This window comes from Dasypus novemcinctus, chromosome 23 (genome assembly GCF_030445035.2).
Source record: "Dasypus novemcinctus isolate mDasNov1 chromosome 23, mDasNov1.1.hap2, whole genome shotgun sequence".
Classification (NCBI taxonomy): domain Eukaryota; kingdom Metazoa; phylum Chordata; class Mammalia; order Cingulata; family Dasypodidae; genus Dasypus; species Dasypus novemcinctus.
The window spans coordinates 14,073,814-14,092,437 of NC_080695.1; the positions used below are offsets into that span (position 1 = coordinate 14,073,814).

At 51.5% G+C, this 18,624-nt stretch overlaps 1 protein-coding gene across 1 annotated transcript in view; it reads left to right on the forward strand.

The window, feature by feature from the left end:
• Positions 1 to 9,497, forward strand: part of MYH16 (myosin heavy chain 16) — a 65,838-nt gene extending 56,341 nt beyond the window's left edge. The window contains 9 exon segments of the mRNA XM_071211459.1: positions 1,178 to 1,380; positions 2,628 to 2,806; positions 4,457 to 4,517; positions 4,520 to 4,579; positions 5,455 to 5,624; positions 6,231 to 6,431; positions 7,470 to 7,688; positions 7,953 to 8,028; positions 9,463 to 9,497. Coding sequence (XP_071067560.1) covers positions 1,178 to 1,380; positions 2,628 to 2,806; positions 4,457 to 4,517; positions 4,520 to 4,579; positions 5,455 to 5,624; positions 6,231 to 6,431; positions 7,470 to 7,688; positions 7,953 to 8,028; positions 9,463 to 9,497 — 1,204 coding nt within the window.
• The last annotated feature ends 9,127 nt before the right edge of the window (positions 9,498 to 18,624 follow it).

The following is an 18,624-nucleotide window of genomic DNA, read 5'->3' on the forward strand; positions in this document are numbered from 1 at the left end:
TGACCAATTTCAGAGTAACGCTAAGTTGACCTGATCATTAGTGGATTTTAAAGGTGGCATGGTAGCTTCTGATCAGGAACGTCATTTCTTGGAAGCTCTGTGTTCTCAGGCTCTAGCTGAGGAGTGACGCTTCCTTGAGCTACCCCCATGGCTGTGTGCCCCATGATCAGCTGTGTAGTAAAAAGGCACGGACTGCACTGCACAATTCCTTACACATTAGGAAAAATAGACCGTCAGAGAAGAGGAGGCAGTAGCGCTCACCACGGCGGGCCAAACCCACGCTGGCATTTGCACAGGCGGGAGGGAGGCTTCTAAAAAAACGACGACTGCTGATGGAGAGCACGCCGGTGACCAGGTCAGCGATGAGCAGCCTGAACGGCCCGCCCCCCGCAGAGGAAAACGGAGATGCAGTTGGACCAGAGTCTGTGCCAGAAGATGGTGTGAGTACCACGGTAGGAGAAAGAAAAGAGGAGGCAGCCCTTGAACCCAAAGACGGTGAGCAAGGGGATCCCACTGATGAGCCTGAGCACCAACACTCAGCCCTGGAAGGTACTGAGGCCTCAGGAGCCTTCACCCAAGAGGCCCCAGATACCGGCGGACTGTGAGAGAAGGAAGACGTCCAGGCCGTGGAATTCCAGGAAGGAACCGTGCGTAGCAGTGAGTCCGAACCAGGAATTCAAATGCCCACACATGAGGAGATACCGAAACAAGAGGGAGGAGCAGCAAGAGCAGAGCTTACCGAATCCTAAAGCATCGTTTAAACTCCTTGTCCCTTTGTGAGACCAGAATGTGAAGACAAGTGGTAGAAGACGACAGATGCTGCTGATGAGACTCAAGCCCGAAGTTTCAGAACTTTGAGAACGAAGAGCAGGCCCACCTCTGACCTGTTTTTTTAACATCTCAGAGCCTCCGTTTCATGGCAGGGCTGTTCTGCATGCTAAGTTAATTGAGACCACATAAGACACGTGGTAGAAATTCAATAAATAGGAGTTTCCCTCTGTTTTGCCCAAGTGTGGTTGATGCTCACCCACTCAGATGCTTTAAGGAAAGATGCAGTGTGTTGAATTTCAGGGTGGCTGTGCCATGCTGATGCGCAGAGGCCTCTTACCCAGAGAGGGTTAGCGCAGACTGAACAGCATGCCCAGGGGCCTGGGGTCTTCTTTGCTTGAACTGGCAGGAAGAACCACCAGCAGGCCCTAGAGTCCTTGTAGGCCAGACTGGAGGTGGAGGCCAAGGGCCGGGCAGAGGTGCTTTGGCTCAAGAAGAAGATGGAGACAGACCTGAATGAGATGGAAATCCAACTGGACCATGCCAACCAGAACAACAGTGAACTCGTGAAGGCACTGCAGAGGCTGCAGCAGCAAGTCAAGGTAGCAGTCTGCAGGGGAGGAGGACCTAATCCCCAAGCCGGCTGTCCCCACAGGCTTAGGGGGCTGACTTCCCCCGTGTCTTCAGCCAGGATGAAGGAATGAGCACATGAACCTGCTGGCCGACTGTCCCAGGGAGCCGGCGACGTTGGATGGTATAAATGAGAGGCCCCTCTGCCAAAGTCCATATCCTGGACAACTGGAAACGGAAGAAAGGAGGAAAATAGGAAGTTGGACCTGCCTTGACTTTTCAAATCATTTTTTTTTTCACTCTCCTTCTCCCCCCCGCCCCAGTTGTCTCTTCTCTGTGTCTATTTGCTGCGTGTTCTTTGTCCGCTTCTGTTGTTGTCAGCAGCACGGGAATCTGTGTTTCTTTTTGTTGCGTCATCTTGCTGTGTCAGCTCTCCGTGTGTGCGGCACCATTCCTGGGCAGGCTGCACTTTCTTTCGCGCTGGGCGGCTCTCCTTATGGGGCGCACTCTTTGTGCGTGGAGCTCCCCTACGCAGGGACACCCCTGCGTGGCAGGGCACTCCTTGTGCACATCAGCACTGCGCGTGGGCCAGCTCCACACGGGTCAAGGAGGCCCGGGGTTTGAACCATGGACCTCCCATGTGGTAGACGGACGCCCTAACCACTGGGCCAAGTCCGCGTCCCTTAAATCATTTTTAATGTTTTATCAACTATTTCAGACATAGAAAAATAAGGAACATAACAAACATCCGTGTACCCGCCACTCACCTGAAGAAGTAAGTGCAAATGGAGCTGACGCCCCCTTTATAGCCCTCCGTCCTGGAGCTGGCCTTGAAGCACACACAGCTGGGCACGTGCCTTCGCCACATGCCCACTTACAGCCTGCCCCACCCAGGCACGGTTTTAGGTGCCAGGGGAACAAGAGTGGCCAAAACAGGCCCAGGGGCCGCAGAGAGACAGCAGGCCACACTGCATTGTTAAGAATGGTGATGCATGCTCTGGAGAACTAGAATACGGAAGGGGGACGGGGACTAGCCAGCGGGGAGCGCAGGCCTCCCTGAGAGGCTCTGCCGGAAGCAGCTCTGCCATTGCGAGGACCCCATGCTGACCGCCTGCTGGACAAGCCCTTGGGACACCCAGGTCCCGGCCCAGCTAGGCTACAGCCAGACTGGGAACTGCCCGGGAGCAAGTCTGCGCCTCACTCTGTCCCCTGTGGCCCCCGCCTCCCCGTCACACCCCCAGCTCCCTGCCGAGCCTGGTCTGCGGTGGTCACGGGGCTTGGGCTGCGAGCTCTCGCCCCCGAAGACCTGCAGGTGCAGCACGAGACGCTGCACGAGCAGCACAACCTGCAGGAGCGGTGCCTGAGCCTGCAGCAGACGGAGCTGGAGGAGGGCAGCGAGCACTCCCGCAAGCTGCTGGAGCAGGAGGGGGTAGAGATCAGTGAGCGGCACCATGAGGTCCACATCCAGGTAGGACAATGTCCAGGAAAAGTGACATCTGGGAGGGCTAACACCCGGGAAGGGTGATGTCCAGGAAAGGCAACAGCAGGCAGCACAGTGGCAGCTCCCTGGGGCCCGTGCCGCGTGGCCTTATGCTGGGGGTGGGGAGAGGCTGGCACAGTCCCCACACCACGTGGGCTTCCCTCAGACTCAGGGCCAGGCAGTGCCTGCCTTGTGGCAGATCCTCAGAGCTTACCTGCAGGTGTGGTTTTTTTAATGAAACATTTTTATTCTTTTTTTTAAAAAGATACATAGATCACACAAAATGTTATATTTAAAAATATAAGAGGGAAGCAGCTGTGGCCCAATCAGCTGGGCTCCCGTCTACCATATGGGAGGCCCTGGGTTCGCGTCCTGGGGCCTCCTTGTGAAGGCAGGCTCGCCCGCGCACTGCAGAGAGCCACCGGCCCACAAGCGCCACAGAGAGCCAACTCAGCAAGGTGACAAGTTATAAAAGGGAGACAAGTAAAAACACAGAAGCGCACATAACAAATGGACACAGAGAGCAGACAATAAGCAAGCTGCAAGGGAGGGGGAATAAATAAAAATAAATATAGACAGAAGAACACAAAGCAAATGGACACAGAAAACAGCAAGCAAGCTGCAAGGGGAAGGGATAAAATTTTTTCAAAAGAGGAAGGGAGTGAATTTAAAAACAAAAAAATATAAGAGGTTCCCATATACCCCACTCCCCACCCACCCCACTCCTTCCATTTCAACAACCTCTTTCATCATTGTGGCACATTCATTGCATCTGGTGAATACATTTCAGAGCACTGCTGCATCGCATGGATGATAGTTTACACTGTAGTTTTACACTCTTCCCCCAGTCCACTTGGGGGGTTATGGCAGGGTATATAATGTCCTGCATCTGTCCCATCTACAGGCTTTTCAAAGATAGTTACTCAAAACCTTCCCCTAGAGATTCTGATCCAATGGGGCTATGGGGTGGACGTCTGGGAATCTATATTTTTAGAAGCCTCAGGAGGTTTGATGATGTATCCCCAGTGTAGCCGACGATATAGAACTTTAGAAATGAAAGGGAACTAGAATATTCCATAGTCTGACATTCATCTTACACATAAAATCCTGGCTTGAGAGCTGATCCACGGTCACGAGCTGGGACCCACGTCGGCCGTGCACACCAGAGCTGTTTACGGCTCCCAGGGCGTGCCTTTACCACGTGCTCTCCCAGAGCCTTTCCCACGTATCCTCATGTGGGAACGCACCAAAAGAGAAAATGGGAAGGGCGGTGGAAGCATTCCAACCCATTTTATAGATTAGACCAAAGCTCAGACAGGTGAGGAATTTGTCCAAGGAGGTGGAAGCGCTGGGGCTTGAGGCTGGGGTATCCCAGCTCCAGATCGCCCCACAGCTGCCATTCCCCCCAGGCCTTTGTGATGCTCTTCCTGGGCTACCCAAGAGGCAAGCAAGCGCTGCTGTAAAACCCGGGGCGGGAATGCAGGAGAGAGACCCTCACCCCAGCAAAGGGCCCCGGGCCATCCACTCCCTGTTGGGGGCGGGGTCTGGGAAGCCTGTCTGGGGCGGGTCCTTTTCTTTACTACAGGAAGGTTCGTGCAGACTCCTGGCTCAGAGAGCTGTCTGGGTTCTCTCCCCCAGAACCAAAGCCTCCTGGTGGGCAAGCGCCAGCTGGAGTCCGACCTCCAGGGCATCTCCAACGAGATGGGGGGCTCATCAGTGAGGGCCACGCGGCCAACGAGAGGGCCAAGAACGCCGCGACGGGCCTAAGCGGGTGTCATGCCGCTGTGGGTGGGAAGCTCCTGGGCACGATGGGTGTGCCCAGGGCCAGGCCAGCAGAGGCAGGGAGGGCCACCCCCCCTCCCCCAAGCAAGACACTGAGGAGTCGCGGCACCCTGCCCCGGCTGGTGGGATGCGGTCCCTGCTCCAGAGAAGCCAAACACGTGCAGGAAGGGAGTGACCACGTGAGCATGTGAAAGACTAGGGCAGGCGGCCAGGGACCCGGTCCAGGAGCCACCGAGATGCTTTCTGGCAAGGGCAGCCTCCACCCAGCCTTGTGGAAAGGGGAGCAAAGGAATGATGGGAGCCAGGCAGAATGAGTGCGGCCCTCTGGGGCCTCCCCTGGAGCAGTGGATACGGTTTCTCCTGCGTTGGACCCCAGGGCATACAGGTTTTTATTGTCAGGCACCTCCCACTTGATTGAAATTCCCAAGGACAGGAACGTTGTTTGGGCTGATTTGGTGCAACGTCATGAGAGCGGAGACTGGGCCGGTTACTAGCAGCCCCTCCGTGAATATTTGTTGCAGAGGCCGCACGGTGGCTGGAGGTGGCCCGGGGTCTTTCAACTCCACGTTCTGGGCATTTCTCTGCCATGTGCCCTTTACAGAGGGAGCAGCAAAGAATTAGGCTTGAGTGGAACAGGCTGGTGGGGGTCCCTGGAAGAGGGAGGCCAGTTCGTGCGTGTGTGAGCTGCCCCCCCGCCTGTCCATCCGAGGACACCCTCCAGCCCCAGCAGCGCAGCGAGGGTCCCCTCCTCAACCCCTGGTTCCCAGAAACCGCCTCCAAGGGTCCTCCTCTCCCAAAGGCCGTAGGAGCCTGGGTGGGCGTCCGGCTCCGCCCCTGCTCTCCTCCCCTCCGCCAGGCCGCCCGCATGGCGGGAGAGCTCCGGCAAGAGCAGCACCACTGCATGCACCTGGAGAAAATCAGGAACTACAAGGTCACCATCAAAGACCTGCGGGCCAAGGTGGAGGAGGCCGCGCGGCTGGCTCTCAAGGGGCGCAAGCACGCGATCGTGAAGCTGGAGGCCAGGGTGAGGGCACAGTTGAAAGAGGCCACAGGTGAGCCAAGGAGATCTGGCTGGGGCTGTGAGTTTTCCAGGAAAAACACGCCCTGCATTTGATGAGGATTGGGTCACGCCGATGCCAGGAAAGAAAAGAAGACGGAGGCAACAGCTCTGACTTATTTCTCCAAAGGGCTCTTCTCTCCTCCTCCCCTCCTCTCCCACCAGAATATTTTGGGCCCCGAAGCAGAGCAGTTCCTCCCTCAGTAATTCTGCCCAATATGTCTTCCTCCCCAGCCTGACTTCTCTCTCTCACTATTTGCACGAAGAAAACAAGCCTTAGTCTTTATTTCATGGAATGTCAGAGCTGGAAGGAACCTGAAGGTTCTGTCACCTTGCCTGACTCACTGCCTCCCCCAGTTCTGAGAGGAGGGATCTTGGGGCTCCGGGAAAGGGAACTGCCTGGCACCCACCACACAGCCACAGAAGGTGGAGCTGGCCCAAGTGCCCTGTCCAGGCTTCTGCTCACTCATGCCTGGGCAGGAAGCGGACACCAGGGCCCCAACGCCCCTGCCCAAGGCCAGTGCACTTCAAAAGCACGCGGTCATGCAGGTGTATTCCTCTCTTCCACCTCAGATCAAGGAATTAGAGATGGAACGGGATGGCGAGCAGAAACATCATGTAGAGACGGTGAAGACGTTGTGCAAGAATGAGCGCCGGCTCCAAGAGCTGGTCTTCCAGACAGAGGAGGACCACAAGACCAAGCAGCGCGGGCAGGAGCTGGCGGAGAAGCTGCAGAACAAGCTGAAGGTGTGCAAGCAGCAGGTTAAGGAGGCGGTGGGCGCGGGCCGCGTGGCCCCTCCTGCCCCCTCCCTCTTGCTTCCCAGTCCAGGGGGTCGGCTGCGGTTGGAATTAACCACAGGGAAGGAAAGCCTTGGCCAGAAGCTGATGCCTGCCAGCCTTGTATCCGCCGCACCTTGTCCTTGCTATCGTGAAGGGGACCCAACATTTCACAAAGAAAATGACAGGGAACAATGAGACTCTCTCCCGAGACCACCCACCTTAACTAATGTAACTGCAGCGGGGTGCAAGCCAAACCCCAGGAAAGTTCTGGTTGCCTCTGCTCTGCTTTCACCGGCCCTGGCCTGCAGCAGGGATAGCTGCTCCTTGTGGGTGGCACTGTTGGCCAAGAACCTTCCCTTAGTTCATCTTCTCACACTGAGGCAGGAGGGCAGAGGTTATTACTCCATCTTGTAGGTGAAGAAACATCCAGACCGGGGTTCTGCTGTGTTAGGTTAGCAAACGTCAAAGCCAAGGTTAGATTGTTGGGAGACGGTGGTTTCAAGCCTCATCCTGGGACCTCAGGTCCACCTGGTCCCCAGGAAATAGATACCTGACTCTGCCATCGTTTGCTCCCAGCTCTGGGCCACCACAATGTGTCCATAAGCCACGCAATCACCCAACGCCCTTCCCGAAAGGCTTGATAAAAGCCAGGATTACAGTAAATATTGTTCTAGTCAAAATTACACTCTAACTATTTTGGGGAGATGAGTGGATGGGGAATGGTGGCAGGGGGTGGGGAAAGCACTAGGTCCTCATCTTCCATAGCCGGGCACCCATACATACCACCCAAATCCAGAAATTACAGAAACAGCGATAGGAGCACGTTCTGTTCAGCGATGTGGGCATAAGGCCAAGGAGAATCGGCTGAAAGGGTTGAAGGCGGTTGTTGGTGGGAGCAGAAGACGGTGCCCCGGGACTGCTGTGTTTTGGGCAAGCCTCGTGGAATGGCTGGACCCTTCGCACACCCGTGTGTAAGTGGTGAAAAGCGCGAGCCAGGCTGAGGGCCCGTTTCCCGCCATGCCTTTCTGGCAGGAGGAACAGGTCAACCAGACCTGGGCTTGATACAGGAAGACGGTACCCGAGCTGGATGGCGCTGCGGGGCGGGCGGGCGGGGCGGAGACCACCGTGGACAAGCTGTGCACCAGGCACCGCGGGGCCGGCAAGGGCCTGGCCTCGGTGGAGGTCATCCAGGCGGCCAAGACGGGCTCCTCCAAAGCCCTTTCCGAGGAGGCCCTCAGCCGCAGCTGGCAGGCGTGGGCGCCCACGCGCCAAGCTCTCCTGCCCTGCACCTGCTTCGCTCCTTCCTCCTTCTGGGCTCCCCAGCGCCCCGGTTCTGCCGTGCCTTGGACTCGTGCCATGGGAACCCCGGGCCCTGCCCCTCGGGGTCCTTGCAGTCCTCGGGCACGACGCTGTGCACCCACATCGCGAGGGCTGGTGCTTGGGGTCTGTGTCGCACCGGACGCCCTCCGAGGGCAGGCTCCCTGTCGGTGCTGCCTGGCGCTCCCACGGCCCCAGCGCCAGGCTCGGCCCACGGGTGCTCGGTTGCGGGTGTTGTCGCTGGAGAACCGCGCGGGCTTCCGCGAGCCTGGCAGTGAGCTCCTCAGTCACAGTCCCCACAATCTCGTGATTCTGTCGATACTGAGTATCCCACCAATACTGGGTGGATTCAGGGTTCTAACATTAATAATGAGGAGGGGGAGGAGGATAATTGCAGCTGCCATTTATCGAGCACTAAGTGCAGATGGGAATTTTAGAGGGGTGACTTAAAATAGTCCCTTTTTTGTTCTTCTGAATTCAAAACCAAGTGAGAAAAAAATACAGGAGACAAAAAAAGTCAGAATACAGGTTTGATTATGCTATAAGTCTAGATCAAGGATGTGGCTTTAATGGGTATCCACCATGGACATCCTGACACTGTACCCCAGAATTAAATGTACGCACAGAACTGAACAACTGCAGGTCAGCTTTCTGGGGAGCAGCCCCTTCTCCAAGGAAAGGAAGGACCGGGACTCATCTGTGGGTAGATACAAAAGGAGAGCTCCAAAAAGAAAAAGAAAAAAAAAGTAAAGAAAAAACAAAAAACAAGAGGAGAAAAAATATATAAAATAAAAAAAATTAAAAAAATAAAAAAATAAAAAAAATAAAAAAAACAAAAACAAGAGGAGAGACCAGAGGGGGCTCAGCCCCACCTTCTGGTTCCTTCTTCCAAACACAGGCTCAGCCACTCCTCTTCCCATGGAGAGGAGCCAGGGAAAGGTAAGGAGAACGGCAGAAGAGATCATTCTAGAGCATGGTTCCCCAAATGTGGTCCCCTGAATAAACAACACAGCGCCACCTGGCCACTGGTTAGGAATGAGACTCCTTAGGCCTCGCCTGGGACCTGCTGAACCAGGAGCTGGGGGGGGGGGGGGGCCCGAACAGGAGGTCCAGCGGCGCCTCCGGGTACGTCAGCTGCAGGCCGAGTGTGAGAAGCATGAGCGGAAACCTCCTCTTACAGAAGCCGGGGGGGCAGAGGTTCCGCCTATGTGCAGAGCCGGGCCTGCAGACAGGGTTTTCATGTCTTATTTCCCTGTGAGGTAGTGGAAAGAGCCCTGTCAGGGAAGGGCAATAAGCTCGGGAAGTCCAGGGACATGCCCAAGGTCACAAGCCCTGGGCTAGAGAAAAGCGACTCCAGCTTGTCATGGCTGCAAAGACTGATAGGGCTGCCCCATTGGGGACTAACCAGCACAGCTCAAAATCGAGGATTCACTCAGGCCGGGGCTCCTGGAGTCCAAGGCAGGTGCAGGCAGTTGTTTAGGGTCTCCCGAGCCAGTGCTCAGCCAGGGTGCGCTTCCGCCGCTCACTTCCTGCTCTGCTTCCCGAGGCTGCCCGCCAGCCTGGGTTTTACCAACTGTGATAACCCGCTGACCTCGGAATTCAAGCCGAGCCTTTCCTTACGTTTTCCTAGGGAGAAAACAAAAAAGCACCCAGGCTCTGGAGGGAACCGGGGCCGCTGCACCTGCTGAGTCTTCGCCTCCGGGACTAGAGGCCTTTGAGAGCGGTCCAGGCCGGGACTGCTAGACGCCCGTTTATTCCTGGGCCCCCGGCCCTGGTCCAGCCGCTCCGCCACACTGTGGCTCGGCTCCACGCCGCTGGTCCTGCTGCTCTCCGTGCCCGCTCCACCTTCACTCTTTCATCCTGTTTCCACTGTCGGTCACAGGGTAGATATGCCATCGGGGCCAAGGGATGCTTTCAGGAAACAACTGCATGGGTCACATCTGAGCCAGGGCCCTGACTTCTTGCTCACTAGCCACAGAGTTCAGCTCTCCCACGAGAAATATTACGTAGTCCTGCAAATATTTACTGAGTTCTGAATATGGGCTGGGCCAGCCCTTGCTCTGGGGTACAGAGATGGATAAGAAAGGTCCTCCCTCACGGAGCTCAGGACCTGGGGGGTGGGTGGGGGGTAGATGTGCCCACGGCTGTGGGCAAGCGTTCCAGGTCATGGTGATTGCATCTCAGGGGATGGGAGCACAGAGGAGAAGCGACGGGTTCAGCCCGAGGGGGCGGGGGGGAGCAGCTCCACAGAGGACACGACCTGTACGTGCTCCCCCGCAGCGCTGCATAAGGTGGGGTCCCGTTTGTTACCTGTCCCTGCCAGCATAAGCCCAGGAATGGAGAGGAAGTTTTTAGGAATGTTTACAGTGGCTGACGCTGCCAGGACATCCCAGTGGACGATCGGTGTCTTTTCCAAAAGCATCCATCTCCTTCAGATTGGCAACCAAAAGGAATGAATAAAATGGATCCTTCACCAGACAGAGGAGAGAAGGGAATTGCAGGGATAAGCAAAAGTGCAGAGGAGGGATTCGCACAAGGGTGCAGCATGATTGGAGCAGAGGGGCCCAGGACGAGGCGGGAGAGTTGGACAGTAGAGGAAGAGGAAGCTAGCAGGGTCTGCAGGGGTGAGGCTGGAGAGGGCCCTAGTGGGGGCAAGGGTTCCAGAAGCTCCAGTGAAATACTGCTCATCCTCACAATCCATCTGTGGGATGTGCCAGGCAGCAGCTTTTCCTTCTTGGGAAGACGCTCAGGTCACACCAGCTAAGCCAGCCTCCTTGCCCTGCACAAGGCGCCGTGGGCGAGGCTCACCTGGGCACAGCATCCCAGAGGCCTGCACCTGACTCTCTGGATGGCTGCATAGCTTTCAGGCCCAGGTAGGCAGGTCAAGCCCAAAGAAGGCATCATCTCAAAACTCTGACAACGTCATGCAGAACGAGCCAGGGATGACTCGAAGGCGACATCATGAGGAAGCAGCCCGGGCCTCTGGGGTGCTGTCTTCCTAGAAAGAAGGGGGCAACGATGTCAGAAATCCCCGCTTGAGCCCATGTGGACTTTCTCAACTTCTCTCCTTTCTTCCAGGGTGACACAGAGCTCAGCAGCAGCCCACAGAGGAAGAAGATATGAAAATGGAAAACTGGATCTATTCTGAGAATGTTCACCATGTGAAGGAAAGTGTGAGACAGAGAGACAGGCACCGAAGAGCGAGGAGCGCTCTGGGGAGGACGGCTTGAGGGCGTAAGTGCCAGCGTGGGAGGGCTCAGAGGCGGATGGCAGTAGCTTGGGGTCTGTTTTAGCTGAGATCCTACATGCTTATGTCAAGGACAGAACGTGTCATGTGTGTGACCTGGCTGTCCTCTAGAAACAATTCTCCTCCTGGACAGGCTTAACTTGTCCTCATATAGCTTAAATAAAAGAAACATGAAAAATAGACCTGGCTGGACTGAGTGTGTTCTCAACTGAAGAGTTTGATTTTTCTAAGGCTTCCAGCTCCAAAGTCAATGTTTTCTGGTTGTTTTTGTTTTAAAGATTTATTTTATTTATTTCTCTCCCCTCCCCCATTGTCTGTTCTCTGTGTCCATTCGCTGTGTGTTCTTCTGTGTCCACTTGTACTCTTGTCAGCTGCACTGGGAAACTGTGTCTCTTTTTTGTTGCATCATTTTGCTGCATCAGCTTTCCATGTATGAGGTACTACTCCTGGGTGGGCTGCACTTTTTTCACGTGGGATGGCTCTCCTTACGGGGCATACTCCTTGTGTGTGAGACTCCCCTACGTGGGAGACACCCCTGCGTGGCACGGCACTCTTTGCATGCATCAGCACTGCTCATGGGCCAGCTCCACACGGGTCAAGGAGGTCCAGGGTTCAAGTAGGCATACACTCTATCAGGTGAGCCACATCCACTTCCCAAAGGCAATGTTTATCATTACAGTATCTCAGAGTTTGGTCGTGTCCCTAGATCCTAATTCACGGCGCTTGTTTCTATTGGGAACCGGAAAACGGTGCAACCTTGGTGAGGTTCTTTCCAAATTTTGAGAGGGTCTATCAGAAAAATGAAGACAGAAGGGAATTGTGGAACCCGAGGCTGTCAGGTCAGAAGGGACGTTAAGATCCAGCCAGAATGACCACCCACATGGCCCCTGCAGCCTCCGCTTCAGCACCTCCCAGCAGGTTCGGACGTGGCAGGTCAGCTGCGGGAGGGCAGGCAGTTTGGTGTGCTTTGTTCACTGCTGTGTCCGCAGCTCCTCGGTGGAGCCAGGCCTGAAGTGGGCGGGTGAACCTTTATGGAGTGAACCAGTGATGGAGAACTCACTGCCTCCCAAGGAGGTCTCCCGCCTTTGACAGACCAAGCTGACACCTGGCCCCTGCTTTTGATGCCCAGGGCCCTCCAGAACAACCTTCCTGGAAAACAGGTCTCAGGTCCCTCCAAGTTTTCTCTCCTCCAGGCTGAACGGTTCTGGGTCCTTCAACCTTCCCCCAGTCTTAGGACCGTCAGGGCAGGGCAGTGCCCTGCGCGAGGGCTCCGTGCCAGTTCACGGCCCTCAGGGCCCACGCTGCCCTGGCTCTCTGGAAATGGCATGTCTCCCTTTGGCCAGCAACACTTTACCTGCTCTCCAATCCACTTGGAGACAAAATCCAAGTAGAGTCTGTTATTCGGGGTCATGGGAGGAGGGCTGCTAGTATTTCTTTGGTGGATCCACCTTCACACGGGGTCACATCTCCCTTGTGATGGTTCCAGACTTGGCGCTCTCCTGGCAGCTCCTAAGGGGACCTTGTTTTGTTCCTCCCTTGCGACTGGACCAGATGTGAAAACACTGCCCTCTGGTGGCAGGGTCTCCAACTGCAGCATGTGTGGATTTCTGGGGAGACTAAACCACAGAATCAAAGGATTATACAGTATTCAAATTTTAGGGCTGGAAGGGGCATTCAGAGAGCATCTCATCCAGCTCTCAACCAGTTAGGGATTCCTCTCCATCACATTCCTGAAAAAAACTGGCCAACCACCTTTCACTTGAACCCTTCCCTTGATGGGAACCGTACTACCTCAAAAAAAGGCAACCCATTCATTTTTAAGTTCCACCTAATTGAAGGGGCTTTGGTGGTGGATGGTGGCAGAGGTAGCGCAACATACTGAATGTGAATTGTGCACATGAAAATGAATTGTGTTTCCATGACTTCAAAATCTTCTAATAATATGAACACTTATTCCCAATTTCATTCTATTTTTACAAAAAAATGAATTATGCACTTAAAAATGGCTGAAGTAGAAACTTAGTGTTGCACATATGTTCCTGCAATGAAAAAAAAAAATTCCACCTATTACTGAACCAGAATCTCTCTCCAATATTGTTTCCCTTATTTTGTTCTGTATTAACATAAAATAAGACTAATCCTTACAGTCTGAAATCAGAGAGGAATTCACTTTCCCAGTGGTGTGATCTTGGGCAACGCAACCGTCTCACCTGTTTCCTCATCTATTAACTGAGGAATAACAACAGCATCTGCCTCAAAGGGATGAGAAGCTTAAACAAGACAAGGCACTGAGCCCACGAGCAGGACAGCTAGTTCCCTGCCAGTCTCTTCCACCATCCCCGGGCTTCAGCCCTCTGTGCTCCCAGAGAGGCTTGGCCAGGCCCGTCAGTCTACTAAAGAAGTGTGAGTGCGCTCCATCAGGTGTTATGACCTCATCATTGTCTCCTGGAGGACTGCAGCCCCCTCGCCATGGTCTCTCCACACTTGTAGAATTCCAGAGCAGCCCCTCTCTCTGCAGGGGGGGCACAGGGATGTAGACAAGTGTGATGCGTTGCACAACATTGTCAGTCAATGGCAGAGCTAGACATTTCTTGTGTGCGATGTGGTGAAGTTTCTGCGCCAGCATTTATAAGAAAGGGGACTTCACTTAGCCACATATGTTCTTTGTGTTCAAGGCCATGTAATTCCAGAGTGGATTGAAGGCCTCAAAGGATATACACACAGCCTTGCACAATAGCATTAGTTGGTGTCCATGATGATTAGAATCAGAGCACTGGCACCATGTTCTGCTGAGTAAATAGACGGAAAGCTGTTTGAATGCTTTTGCTAAATGTTTTGAGCTAGTTTTAAGGCTTTTGAATCTTGCATCATCAATTATTTTCAAGCTCCACATATATGTAAACCAATCCGGGTCTTTGTAGGGAACTCAGTAGGTTCTGGACCTTTCCCATGAAATACACATGTGGGCATTTCCAGGACTCAGGAAATCATCACAATGCTCCCTGACCTTTCTACCCACAAGCCTCAGTGAGGCGGGAGATGTGTTGTGAAAGACCATCCTTGAGTTTATGGTAAAGCCACAGGCTGGAAGAGAACCTTTTGGCTATTATAAGGGATTAGTCTTTCTATTCCTTCCTGAACCCTGGTTTAGGCCAATGGAAAATGTATTCTATGACTTTGCAAGCAGAGTCTCTATAAAACTTTTCTCTAAAATTTCTAAAAGTTGGACATTCTAAAAGTCAACTTTTAAATACAGGCAATAAAATAACCAGACATTTAGAGCAGGGGGAAAACTGTATTATGAAAATTAGGCTTGGCAATTAGGAAGGGGAGGTACAATTGCGGGGAGAGGTACAGGATGCTACAGGAGTGGCCCCCACCCCAGTCTCCGAAGGTAAAGGAAGCTGTCCTGGAGGAAATTATGTTTCTGCTGAAGACTAAGGATTAGCAAGAGCTAGTCATTAGGGGAGGGAAAGCAAGAGGGATCAGAAAGCAGGAGTGGGGAGGAGGCAGTCAAGGTGTATTAGGCAGCAACATATTGCGCCAACAGCGGCACAAGCAAAAAAAGACATTTACTAATCTCACACATCAACCTGCAGTTGCTGACGGTTTCAGGATGAGCGCAGTGTGAAGGACTGGGGTCTCCACCTTTACGATCACCACTGTGACTCTACACTCTTGGGCCCATCAAAGACAGTGGCCACAGCTCTAAGCACCATACCTTCCTACTGCCGTGTTCAAGACAGAAGAAAGATAGAGGCTTTCTCACCATCCTTCTCATCAAGGATCAATTTTTCCAGAAACCTCTCTGGAGATTTCTGAGTAATGATTGGTAGAAATGGGTCACATGCCCACCCCTAAACCAGTTAGCACTGGGACTGCCACTTTACCCATGGACCAATCGTGGTTCCTCCCCTGGGCTGGGAGATGGCACAGCTTTCCAGGGCCGCTTGAACCAAATCAGGGACGCAAAGGAGAAAAGGTGTTGTGTGGATAAACTGATGTCACTGACAGAGATTGTGGTGAAAGATGAAGATGACAAGCTGGGTGGAGAACAAATCATGAGAGAACTTGTAGACTCATTATGGAGCACGGACTTTATTCTGACGGTGAGGGAGATCTGTCTGATGGATTCCTGGTGATTCGATTCAGGTCCTGCATATCCGGTGGGAATATGTCATAAAGGAAGTTGTGTATCAGAAGACATGTGATGCCAAGTTTCCCATTACTTGTGATGTTAACTTTGAAAACTTGATTAAGACAGTGTTCACCCAAACTGAAGAACATTCTGTAAGATAACTGATGGACTCTTTAAGATTGTCAGCGTAATAAAAGGAAAATAAGGCTAAGGAACTGTTCTAGATTACTACAGACTAAAGAAACAAGACAACTAAATGTAGCAAAGTGATCTGGGATTAGCTTTTGGATTGAAAAAAAAAACTGTTAAGGAAACTGGAGGGAAGCAGATGTGGCTCAAGTGATTGGGCTCCCATCTTCCATACAGGAGGTCCAGGGTTCGATTCCCTGGGCCTTTTGGTGAAGGCAAGCTGGCCTGGTGGAGAGCTGGCTCGAGTGGAGAGCTGGCCTGAGCAGAGAGCTGGCACAAGCAGAGAGCTGGCCTGCGCAGGAGAGCTGGCATAGCAAGATGATGCAACAAAAAGAGACACAGAGGAGAGACAATAAGATATGCAGCAGACCAGGGAGCTGAGGTGGCACAAGACATTGAGTGCCTCTCTCCCACTCTGGAAGGTCCCAGGATCGGTTCCCAGTATAGCAAGTGTAAAAGACAAGGAAGGGGTGAAAAATAAATAAACCTTAAAAAAGGACACTGGAACAACTAGTGAAATTTGAATATGACTCTATATAATTAACTTGCATAAGTTACATAATTAACTTATGTTAATTCTTATTAGAGTAAATGATAATACTGAATTCATGATAAATGTCCTGAATCTGACCATTGTATCACTGTTATATGCTTGTTCTTCAGAGACACAAACCAAAGTATATAGGTGTGAAGAGTCATGATGTCTATAACTTACAAATGGTTCAACAAATATTAACTACTTTTAGTATTACTATTATGTATGAGAGGTAAAGCAAATATGACCAGGTTAACAATGAGTGAATCTAGGTAAATATTCATTGTATGATTCTTACAACTTTTCTGTAGGTTTGAGAGCTTTTCAGGAAGGTAGTGCGTGCTATGACCTGGTGACTATCTGCCTGAGAGTCAGTAATCAGCATGCGGTAGATGCTAATATCTTGAACTGAAAGGGAGAGAGAGAAGTGCAAGCCTAGGGTAGGAAGCAATGCGAAATGCTGACTGTAGGCACCATATGCATTGCCTTGAGGTAACAGCTGAAGAGGCACGGGGTGGAGAAACTCAGTAGTAGTCAGAACTATCAAGTCAGGAATGAGGTGGGCTAGCAGAGGGGAGGGCCAGGGGCTTGTGATAACTGAAACCAAGAGCAGGTGAGACCCCTGAGGAGTGGGAGCCAGAATCTGGGAGGCAGAATCTGGGCTTGACCAGCAGAAAAAGGAAAAAAAAAAGAACAGTCATACTCATGAGCAAACCAGCTATTTCACTCAGTGTTTTTACAGAAATCATCAGTAGACTTGCAATTATTTCCTTTCACTTTACATTTGTTCTTGGAGAGATACTCCTTGCAGTGGTTAACTTTGCTCTGGGTATAGGCTTACTCGATTTTTGCCACCATCTTCATTTAGGAGTGAGATATGGCTAGGAAGCCCACAAAGCTATCTGTGATATAAATACACAAACCAAAGGTATGCTACATGCTGCAATTAGAACTGCGGGCATCCCAGGTTAATCCATTCCTGAAAACACGTTGCATAGCAAAGTTTCAGATCACAGGTGCCTATATTACATTTTTTTAAATGAGAAGATAAGAATGTGTTGGGAGCAGATGTAGCTCAAGCTACACATATGTCTGCTTCCCACATATGAGGTCCTGTGTTTGATCCCCAATACCTGCTAAAAACAAAACAAACAGCTCACAAAAGAAAAAACCTACTCAGGGGAGCTAATGTAGCTCAGTGGTTGAGTGTCAGCTTCCCACATACAAGGTCCTGGGTTCAATCCCCTGCCCTGGTACTTCAAAAAGAAATAAACAGGCAAGTGGATGTGGCTCAGCTGATAGAGTGTCCGTCTACCATATGGAGGGTCCAGGGTTCAATCCCCAGGGCCCCCTGACCCATGTGGTAAGCTGTTCCATGCTCAGTGCTATGGCATCCAAGGAGTGCTGTGCCATGCAGGGGCGCCCCCGCGTAGGGGTGCCCCATGCGCAAGGTGTGCGCCCCACATGAAAAAAGCACCGCCCACCCAGGAGTGGCACCGCACACACGGAGAGCTGATGCAGGAAGAAGACGCAACAAAAAAGAGACGCAGATTCCCAGTGCCGCCTCATCATACAGGCAGACACAGAAGAACACACAGCGAATGGACACAGAGAGCAAACAACAAGGGGAAGGGGAGAGAAATAGATAAAATAAATCTTTTTAAAAAACCCAAAAAATCAAAAAAATGTGTTCCTAGCTGTCCAAAAATTCCAACCAAGTTCTCCAAATACCACTAAAAGCCTCTTAAACACCTATAAAACAATTTTTCAAACACTTCTGCATAATATAAACATGTGAAACACTAATTAATTAATTATTTAACATTTAATGAACTCCACATTGATTATGTTTGTATGCAGTACACAATGATATGCACTACAGTGGAAGAGAATTAAGTATTTCCTCTACAACACAACAAATATACTATAAGGTAAATAAACAATTTAATAATGTGTTAAAATGTATAATTAATGCAATAGGATTTAGCAAAATAAAATAGGGTAATTTTTTATAATGGTTCCTTAACCAAATAATTCTGGCAATGGAGGACGAGGATGATGGAAACCCTCCTACCTAGAAAAGTGGACAAAATATTAAAAACCTCTACTTAAAGATAATAATAAAGCAATAAATATCACCAGGTCAATATCCCAGAGGAAAGTGAAAATCAGAGAACGAGCTCAGCGTTTGGACTGCTCTTCCCCAAGAGCGCTTTGCTGATTCTAGAACAGGTGGCTGAGAGCCTAAGCAGCTCTTTTGACAGCCTTTTGTCTCTACAGAGACAAAAGTTGGAATCCAGGACCCTTCAAAGATGGGGACCTGGTGAATCCTTGTGCTTTGGGTTGGGACTCCAAATTGTTACCCTCTGTGAGTAAGGCTGAATTAGAAGATGAATGGCTTTCCCAAGGCCTGGAGGCCAGCTTTGAGTCATCTGGATGGACCAGAAAATCTCAAATGCTAAAATGAGATTAAGGAGATTGGAGATTGCCAACATCTTTGATCATCTGGCAAAATGAGAATGAAAATATTTTACCTGGGCAAAGAGAAAAGCATCTTAGTTCTCAAATTAGTCCTATGCAATTTTAAAAATAAAATGTCAGATACCACATTGATAACCAAGTACATGAGAAGACAGGACCACATAAAGGAGAACCAGTTGAAGCACCATGAAGCTTACATAGGAGCTTCAAAAAATAGCAAAGACACAATAGTTACTACAGAATTAAAATGCACAAGAATAGCATGTCAACTTGGGAGAAG